The sequence below is a fragment of the Asterias amurensis genome, chromosome 20 (assembly GCF_032118995.1).
Source record: "Asterias amurensis chromosome 20, ASM3211899v1".
Lineage (NCBI taxonomy): Eukaryota > Metazoa > Echinodermata > Asteroidea > Forcipulatida > Asteriidae > Asterias > Asterias amurensis.
The window spans coordinates 2,325,685-2,335,968 of record NC_092667.1 but is presented as its reverse complement, the minus strand read 5'-3'; the positions used below and the strand labels follow the sequence as shown (position 1 = coordinate 2,335,968).

Genomic DNA, 10,284 nt, shown 5'->3' with positions numbered 1-10,284 from the left:
AAATGAGGAATGCATCTACAAAGTTTTTAGTAGAAATTTTTTCTTTTTTTGTGAGAATGTTTGTGATATTATTACAAATTAATTTTACCCTATCGCTCATCCTTACAGCCAGGGCCAAATTTTATAAAACCTGTAAGCACAAAAACTTGCTAAGCCCAGAAAACTCTTGCTTAGCAAAAATAGGTTACGAGCCAAAATACTGTACATTTACCATCGGTGTGACTGGTACCCTACTCATTTCTTGGTTAGCAACGGATCAGAAGTTTCTGCTAAACAGCATTATGAAATTGGGCCCAGCAAGTTAACAATGAGTTTCACATACTATTTATACGTGACCAATACAAATTCCTCAATGCATCTTTTTTTGAATAATAATTGACCCCGTGCATTGGCCGCCATCTTTGCTATAGACATGATAATCTTCATACTTTAGACCGTGTCCAAAATGGCCGCCTCGGCTACAGCTAGGGCTAGATCACACGCGTCTGTTTATAGACCATACCGTATTGAATATGACATCACTGTTCAAATATTTGCCGTACAAGATGGCGTCTGCGAGCATGTGCCTGTGTGTGTGCGTGCTTGTGCCGTAGAAATCAAACCGGTAGTGGTGCGCGTTTCTTTGATGTACACGTTTAGACCTGCATACGGTTTGACCTACAAGATGGCAACTTTCATAGCAGCAAAGGGGTTATTCAATCCGGTTTATTCTTTAACACTTGCAGACGCCCTGATCTAGCCATAGCTGTAGCCAAAGTCGCCATTTTGGACACAGCCTCAGTCTGATTTCCTATTGTTTTGCCCGTGCTGGGAAAAGTTTTACAAACTGTACCTAAATTGCCTGAAAAAGTCCATTAAAAGACCATGTGTTCATCTCAGCCCTTGCACTCCAAAAAAGATTCCTACTGTTTTCAAAGACCAAATATCATGCCTGTTAACCCAGGTCAAATTCCAGTTGAACCCAGTCAACTGGTTCAACTTGACAGTGACCAAACTCGTCCATTTTCCATATTAACCAACTGGTTTGGACTAGTGTTCAACTAGGTTTCTGTCCATTTTCCATATTAAACCGACTGGTTTTAACTGTGTTTACAGAGTTTATCAACTGGTTTTCATCTAGTTCCATTTAAACCCAGTTTAACTACTGTAGGTTCAACCAAGTTTAACTAGGTTCAACTGGAATTTTGATCTGGGGATAACAAAACAATAGAAACGTGTACGCTTTGCGCATATTTCGTCAGCGATGGAGACCAATGGAAGGCAGTTACATTGCGTGCAGCTAGCAATTAACTTTTGCCTATACCTATACTAACGGAGAATCATCCATAAAATATATGGTAATTTCAATGCATTAGGCAAATTGATTGTGTTTCTGTAATACTATAGAAACATTAAACATGAGGTACATTGTAGACATTTGTTGTTCAAGGCCTGAGCTAAATTGACTTGTTAATAATAAAGTGTTCATGGTAAAATATAATTGTGTTTGTTTTGCATCATTGCTTCATGACCTTAGTGTGTTGACCTTGATGATACTTAAAGATAATTACTTCTTGTTTAAACAACCATTGTTTTGTGGTAACAACCATTGTTTTGTCCTAACAACCATTGTTGTTTCCTAACAACCATTGTTGCTGGATCCCCTTGACTACTTATAGACCTCATGCACATGACATCATTTCAGTAGGGCGCCCTCGCCCTGAGGTCAAAAGGCGGTTGTTCATTGGCCAATCCTGTGCGCTGCGCATACAAATCTGTGCGTCTCGAGTGTTTCGTCACCGTTTTACTTCTAAGATGGCTGCTGGATGACGTCAATGCATAAGGTCAATAATAATACGAGACCAGGCCTGGTATTTCAACTTTGAGATCGCAAGGCTATTTTCATTTTGGAAATGGCACTTTCATTGGAAAATCTTAAGTCTATGGTAAACCTTTGAAGGGGCACCAAGGCCAAGACCAGGGCAATGGAGGCCTACAAGATAATAGGCCTACAAGACTATAGCGACACAAAACCTAACACAATGAAATGAAATAATATAAAGCAATTTGTTACTAAAATATACATTGAAAGGAATTAGTCTTAACACAGCATTACAATTTAAATGTCATTTTCATCAGAAGGAACCAGACTATTCTGTTGACCATGATCGCTATAATCATTATACATGTTTATACTGTACAACAGGTCCAATGATAAAATCTACATCATTAGATATTAGTTTGGTTTACCAAGTATACACCGATGTGTGTGAGAACTGTGTACTCTGTACTTTCACGAGCTCTGTGACAAAAACTACAAGCAAATATCTCAAGTGGGATTCAAACCCAAGACCTTTACAGTTCGAATCCCACCTGAAAAATATGCCTGGGTTTTTTTCCTCAGAGAACTTGTGTAAGTACTGAGTTTACATTGCGAACACAAAACCAAAATTAATATTTCCATCTATATCATACAAGTTACTTATGTTTCACTAGTTATTTTTTATTCTAACATCCATGCCTCTATATTATAGTCTTTACAATATTATGTCATAATTCTGATGAATAATGTATAACTTGAGGTGCTTAAAATGCACAAAATGGCACAATTACTAATCAGATTGTGTAGGTTTTTCAAAAATAATATGTTGTTTTTCACTTACTTAAAGGAAACAGTTGTTGAATGAATGATTTTCTCATGTTGCTTTTGTATTTTCGCATAATGGGGACATTTTTATCTCGTTACCAAAATAGTTTTTATGCTAAAAGTTATTTTGACTGGCTACAAATAATCCAGTGCCTTTAAACCACAAATGCTAAGAAACTGTTGTGACTCGTTGGTTGTTGTTAAGAAAACCACTTTTAAAAGTGCAACATTGGTGATTTTTGCTTACATATTGCTGGGCATTTGTTGGTGCATGACAAATCATTCCATCCCTCGTAATATGCTACTGCACAATTTTCAACACCAAAGTTATCGGGTTCGTTCTGGCGCCATTCTCTGTATTGAACCATTGCTCCATCCTCCTGGCACACCCATTGACCTAAAATAACAATATATATTTACTTAATCATTTATAATGTGAAAAGGTACCCCCAAATGCCACCGCTAAGTTTCGGAACATTAGACAACATGGAGTTTCCTGTGACAAGTATATTTATTTATTTTTTTGTATTTTGAAAAATCCTTGGAAACGTTTTAGAGATGGTTTGCTTAAAACTAAACTAATACTCTTTGACTGAAACTTTTTAGTAAACAACCATTATTTGATGAGATGATTCAATATTATGAGAAAGGTTGTTTATATCGCAATAATGACGCATTTCGGCACTGGACACCTTTGGTAATAATTGAGAAAGACCAGTATTCTCATTTTGTGTATCCCTTGCATGCATAAAATAACCAATCTGTGAAACTTTGACTCAACTGGTCTTCGAAGTTGCACGAGAATAATGAAGAAAAAACACCCTCTTTGCACAAATTAGTTTGTGTGCTTTGATATGCGTAAATTTAAAGCTCAGGCCTGAAGTCTTTTAATTATTCCAGTGAGAAATTACCTCTTTCTCAAAAACTACGCCACTTTAGAAGGAGCCGTTTCTCACACAATGTTTTGTACATCAAGCTCTCCATTGCTCAGTACCAAGTAAGTTTTTATGCTTTCAGATTTTTTTTCTCGAGTAAGCCCTAAGCCTAATTACTAATAGCGTCCAGTGCCTTAAAGGGAAGGTTTACGTTTGTTAATTACTCAAAACAATATTAATTTAAAAACTGACTTGGTAACGAGCAACGAGTTTTTGAGTAGAGGTAATTTCTCACTAAAATATTAAAAACTTCGAGCTAGAAGTATTTTATTCCTATCTGAAAGCTCACATATTTGTCCAACAAGGGTGTTTTTTTTTCCTTCATTTTCTCGCAACTTCGATGACCGATTGAGCCCAAATTTTCACAGGTTTTATTTTATGCTTATGATGGGATACAGCAGGTGAGAACTAACTCTGGTCTTTGACAATTACAAAGTGTGCACAGTGCCTCATGAAGTCAATTTTCGAAAGCGCGGTCATTGCATGGGGCTTTGGGACTATCAAAGATGCAAATTACCAACCTTCAGTTTCGATGTCATTGCAGTTAATCCAAAACTTGGGTTTTCGGAAAAGTGTCAGCAGAAACTTTGTTTCATCTTTTGACAACGGCACGACCAATAAAGCATCCATCTTGATACACTGCTCCTTGGCCTCTCTCCACGTTAATAAATCGCTGATGATTTTATAGCATTGGCTCCTCCATGTTATCCAATCTAATGGGCATTCTTCACCAAACCTACCATTGGTAGATGAAACAAGGCATCGTGTACAGTCTACGTGGTGGTAGACCAGTAATAGTAACATCAAACTGATCAAAACAGATGCCATTAGTAGTTAAAAGTTTGATTAATGTTCAAAAACTGTCAATGCTTCAGTTTCCCGCAGTAAAATAACTTATTTGCTGCTCAATGATAACACTAAAATAGCCCTATGCTAATCAAGCCAGGATCAAGTTGAGGGGGAAAATACACCAGAGCTGACAACATGAAGAGTCGACGCACACAAATAAAGTGCCTGTCAGTATCGGAACAACACGCAAGGGGTAAGACCGATCCATTAAGCTCCGCCCATTGCGTATTGACCAATCACAACGCAACAAAGGTCCGACATGCGTGCGCGTATCTTGGCGCGCGTGGCAGAGTTGTGCAGAAAGCTGGCGTTGGAGAGCCCCACGTGTTCTTGCTCACACGTGCGTCGTGGGCGGAGCCTACTGGATCGGTGTATTGTGGACGATAGCTCTGCTCGATTGTGGGCTATTTCCAGTTAGCTGTTACGTTTCTAATTTGGAAGGCCCCGCCCTGCCTTCTTCTGCAATATTATTTTTGATTGTATTATAAAAGCTGGAGGCAAACCTTGAAGAGCAAATAGGAGTGACTAACTTGTTGCATGCACCATTAACCAATATGCCAGCTACCGTACCTTATTGTCCAAAGGCGTGTTATTTCTAAGTAATATAATAAAGATAAGGAATATTCTTCATAGTCTTGTCATCAGGCCGGATTAAAATATCAGTGGGAAGTTTCTCCCAAAGTACTCAATTGATGTGTTAATGCATTCACAGAAAGGTAAGTTTGTTTTCAGATCGTGCTAAAATAAGAAGTATTATCTCGTTTGCTATTCCACAAAACAATAAAATAAATTGTTCTCGTTCATAACAATAAAAAATTAATGGTCAGCAACTGTCATCAATAACAATATTCATGAGGTCAACCCTGGTCAACAATGACCGCGAGAGGGCGACATTTCTGGAACAAATTTTGTAAACTGCTAGATCTTTTTCAAATTTTCAATGTTTCCTTTGCTTTCTTTTTGTTTAGGGGTCTTTTAATTTTATGCTAACATTTTCGTGGCTAATTTAGGACATTTTTTTTCCAATGAAAACGCCTTTTCGTTTCATGCAGCAGACTATTTTAGTAAAAACTTGCAGGATCACGTGACACAAAAACTGCACGGACGTGCCGCCATTTTTAAAGACACATGGACTGTACTGAGACAACACGTCGTGCGTTTCTTCAACAATTTCAAGATTTTACTTCGTTCTAAAGAAACAACTACCACACAGATGTGAATGTAAGTGACTATCATATGTTTGTGATTTTGATGATTGTGTTCTTAAGGATTTTCACTAAAAGAATTTAACGAAACTTGGGGATTTTTTCGGCACAACTCGGTGTGGCAGGAGATTTTTTCTCTCGGAGATTCTGTTGATAGTGATAGCGCCCTCTTTTGAAACATCCTGCTTCAGCCCATGTTAATTTCCAATGGGGGTGTTTTTAGGACCTCAAATTATGCAATGGGACATTGTTTTGTGGTGGTAAACAAATCGTTGGATGATGATTTGGCCTCAGTAAATTTATGGATTCCTTAGATTATTGTGGAATTATTTAATGAAATTCCCCCCCCCCGGAAAAGTTTCCGTTTCATTCGATATGAAATAATATATTTTCTAATTTACATCAGTGAGATATCCCTGTTTTATTTTGTTCAAGGCAGTGGACACTATTGGTAATTACTCAAAACAATTATAAGCATAAAACCTTTCTTGGTGACAAGTAATGGGGGGAGGTTAATGGTATAAAACATTGTGAGAAACGGCTCCCTCTGAAGTGCCATAGTTTTCGAGAAAGAAGTAATTTTCCACGAATTTGATTTCGAGACCTCAGATTTAGAATTTGAGGTCTCGAAATCAAGCATCAGAAAGCACACAACTTTGTGTGACAACAAGGGTGTTTTTTTCTTTCATTATTATCTCGCAACTTCGATGACCGATTTTTGGACTTACCCCCCTTGTGATTCATTTTTCCAATTTCAGGCCCAAATGGGTTAAAATTGCAGGACTTACCCCTTGTGTTGGTTTGTCTATTTAGGCCCAATTTTGCTAAAACTACTGGACTTCCCTAATTTTGTGATTTTTCCAATTTTGGGCCCAAATTGGCCCAATTTCCTGGACTTAACCCTTGTGATTCTTTCAATTTTAGGCAAAATTTTGCTAAAAACTATTGGACTTACCCTATGTGATTTTTCAAATTTTTTGCAAAAATTTGCTTAAACTGTTGGACTTACCCATTGTGATTTTTCCAATTTTAGGTCCAATTGATTAAGACTGCTGGACTTACTTGCCCTTTGTGATTTTTCCATTTTTAGGCCCAAATTTGCTAAAACTGGTGGACCAATTTTGGGGCAAAATTAGCTAACATTGCTGGACATAACCCCTGTAATTTTTTTCCAATTTTAGGTCAAATTTGCAAAAACTGCTGGACTTACCTCTTGTAGTTTTTTCAATTTTAAGCCATTTTGCCAAAACTGCTTGACAGTGGTCTTACCCCTTGTGATTTTTCCATTTTTCGGTCCAAGTTGGATAAAACTGCTGGACTAACCCCTAGTGATTTTTCCAATTATGGGCCCAAATTTGTCTTAAACTGCTGGACCTACCCCTTGTGATTCTTTCAATTTTAGGCCCAAATTTGATAAAACTGCTGAACTTACCCCGTGTGATTCTTTCAATTTTAGGCCCAAGTTGGCTAAATCTGCTGGACTTACCCCTTGTGATTTTTCTTAATCAACTAATCAGTATTTTGTTGTTAATATCAGTACAGATTCAAACCAATATAAAATATTGGACCAACCCTGACGTGCACTACTCTCTTCTGCAGCTAGCTGGACAAGTACAACAGCTCGTTGCAGCCTTGGAACTACCAACATGTGATTGAACAACAGGTAATGAAAGACGGTATAAAACTTATTTAACTTGTTCAAGTGCATTTTTCAGACAACATGTCATCATTACTTCTCATTACTTCTCAAACTTAAGGCCCAAATTTACTTTTCAACTGGTGGACTTACCCCTTGTGAATTTTTCAATTAATTAGGCCAAAATTGACTCAAACTGCTGGACTTACCCCCTTGTGATTTCTTTAAATTTTAGGCCAAAATTTGACAAAACTCAGCTGGACTTACTTACCCCTTGTGATGATTTTTTCAATTTTAGACCCCAATTGATTAAAACTGCTGGACTTTACCCCTGTGGTTTTTTTTCATAGGTCAAAATGTTCACTTAAACTGCGGGACTTACCCCTTGTAATTTTTTCAATTTTAAGCCCAAATTTGACAAAAATAATGGACTTACCCTATGTGAGTCTTTCTCAATCAAATAATCAGTTTCTTGTTGTTTATTATCGATACAGATTCAAACCAAAGTCTGTTATAAATTGGACCATTAGATAAACCCTGATGACGTGGTTTACTGTGCACTTCTCTAGTCGACAGGGAGACAAGTAAAACACCTGTTGCAGTCTTGGAACAATCAACATGTGATACACACAAGCAGATCACATCAACACTTAAAGCGTTCGTTCTAAGCAGAATCGGTTGAGAAAACGTGCTGACGTGGTCTACTACTGTGCACTTCTTTAATCGACAGGGAGACAAGTAAAACACCTGTTGCAGCCTTGGAACCATCAACATGTGATGTGAACAAGCAGATCACATCAACACTTAAAGCGTTTGTAGCAGAATCGTCAAAAATTCTTTAATTAGTGTCCATTACCAGAAATATTTCGCTAAAGATTGCTAGAATTTGATTGAAAGATTCTTCATAACAAGAATAACTTCAGAGACGTCAAACAACGGAGCTTGAATATGTGACTTAATACTTTATTTTAAGTTTTCATTAAAGACAGTGAACACTATTGGTAATTGTCAAAGACCAGTCTTGTCAATTAGTGTATCTCAACATATGCATAAAATAACAAACCTGTGAAAATTTCAGTTGAAAATTTCTGTGAAAATGGTTGGTTGTTGCCTGAAAATGTAGGCAAGGCTATAGCCTTATGGTTTTATCAAATTTTGCTTGAAAATGGTTGCAAGGCCTTATGGTTTTTGCCTGAAAATGTAGGCCTTATGGTTTTATCAAATTTTGCTTGAAAATGGTTGCAAGGCTATAATAGCCTTATGGTTTTATCAAATTTTGCTTGAAAATGGTTGCAAGACTGTAGCCTTATGGTTTTTGCCTGAAAATGTAGGCAAGGCTATAGCCTTATGGTTTTATCAAATTTTGCCTGAAAATGTAGGCAAGGCTTTAGCCTTATGGTTTTATCAAATTTTGCTTGAAAATGGTTGCAAGACTGTAGCCTTATGGTTTTTGCCTGAAAATGTAGGCAAGGCTATAGCCTTATGGTTTTATAAAATTTTGCTTGAAAATGGTTGCAAGACTGTAGCCTTATGGTTTTTGCCTGAAAATGTAGGCAAGGCTATAGCCTTATGGTTTTATCAAATTTTGCTTGAAAATGGTTGCAAGACTGTTGCCTTATGGTTTTTGCCTGAAAATGTAGGCAAGGCTTTAGCCTTATGGTTTTATCAAATTTTGCTTGAAAATGGTTGCAAGGCTATAGCCTTATGGTTTTATCAAATTTTGCTTGAAAATGGTTGCAAGACTGTAGCCTTATGGTTTTTGCCTGAAAATGTAGGCAAGGCTATAGCCTTATGGTTTTATCAAATTTTGCTTGAAAATGGTTGCAAGACTGTTGCCTTATGGTTTTTGCCTGAAAATGTAGGCAAGGCTATAGCCTTATGGTTTTATCAAATTTTGCTTGAAAATGGTTGCAAGACTGTTGCCTTATGGTTTTTGCCTGAAAATGTAGGCAAGGCTATAGCCTTATGGTTTTATCATATTTTGCTTGAAAATGGTTGCAAGGCTTTAGCCTTATGGTTTTATCAAATTTTGCTTGAAAATGGTTGCAAGACTGTAGCCTTATGGTTTTTGCCTGAAAATGTAGGCAAGGCTATAGCCTTATGGTTTTATCAAATTTTGCTTTAAAATGGTTGCAGGACTGTAGCCTTATGGTTTTTGCCTGAAAATGTAGGCAAGGCTTTATCAAATTTTGCTTGAAAATGGTTTTTGCCTGAAAATGTAGGCAAGGCTATAGCCTTATGGTTTTATCAAATTTTACTTTAAAATGGTTGCATGACTGTAGCCTTATGGTTTTTGCCTTAAAATGTAGGCAAGGCTATAGCCTTATGGAGTATCAAATTTTGCTTGAAAATGGTTGCAAGACTATAGCCTTATGGTTTTATCAAATTTTGCTTGAAAATGGTTGCAAGACTATAGCCTTATGGTTTTATCAAATTTTGCTTGAAAATGTTTGCAAGACTATAGCCTTAGGGTTTTATCAAATTATGCTTGAAAATGTAGGCAAGGCTATAGCCTTATGGTTTTATCAAAATTTGCTCGAAAATGTAGGCAAGGCTACAGCCTTATGGTTTTATCAAATTTTGCTTGAAAATGTGTGCAAGACTATAGCCTTATGGTTTTATCAAATTTTGCTTGAAAATGTTTGCAAGACTATAGCCTTATGGTTTTATCAAATTATGCTTGAAAATGTAGGCAAGGCTATAGCCTTATGGTTTTATTAAAATTTGCTCGAAAATGTAGGCAAGGCTACAGCCTTATGGTTTTATCAAATTTTGCTTGAAAATGTGTGCAAGACTATAGCCTTATGGTTTTATCAAATTTTGCTTGAAAATGTTTGCAAGACTATAGCCTTATGGTTTTTGCTCGAAAATGTTTGCAAGGCTATAGCCTTATGGTTTTATCAAATTTTGCTCGAAAATGTAGGCAAGGCTATAGCCTTATGGTTTTATCAAATTTTGCTTGAAAATGTGTGCAAGGCTATGGTTTTTGCCTGAAAATGTAGGCAAGGCTATAGCCTTATGGTTTTATCAAAT

At 36.9% G+C, this 10,284-nt stretch overlaps 1 protein-coding gene across 1 annotated transcript; it reads right to left on the bottom strand.

Moving 5' to 3' along the window:
• Nucleotides 1-2,623: 2,623 nt before the first annotated feature.
• LOC139952310 (CD209 antigen-like protein C) lies at nt 2,624-4,552 on the bottom strand. Its single transcript, XM_071951401.1, has 2 exons — nt 4,083-4,552; nt 2,624-3,023 (listed from the first exon to the last, which is right to left on the bottom strand). Exons 1-2 carry the CDS (start codon nt 4,387-4,389, stop codon nt 2,842-2,844), a joined length of 489 nt encoding a protein of 162 aa, XP_071807502.1. The 5' UTR covers nt 4,390-4,552; the 3' UTR covers nt 2,624-2,841.
• Nucleotides 4,553-10,284: the final 5,732 nt, after the last annotated feature.

Excerpts from the sequence above, each read along its gene's own strand:
- LOC139952310 (XM_071951401.1), bottom strand. The coding sequence starts at position 4,389 with ATGGCATCTGTTTTGATCAGTTTGATGTTACTATTACTGGTCTACCAC. Across the intron at positions 3,024-4,082 it reads CAATGACATCGAAACTGAAG|GTCAATGGGTGTGCCAGGAG; the intron begins GTTGGTAATTTG and ends TTGTTATTTTAG.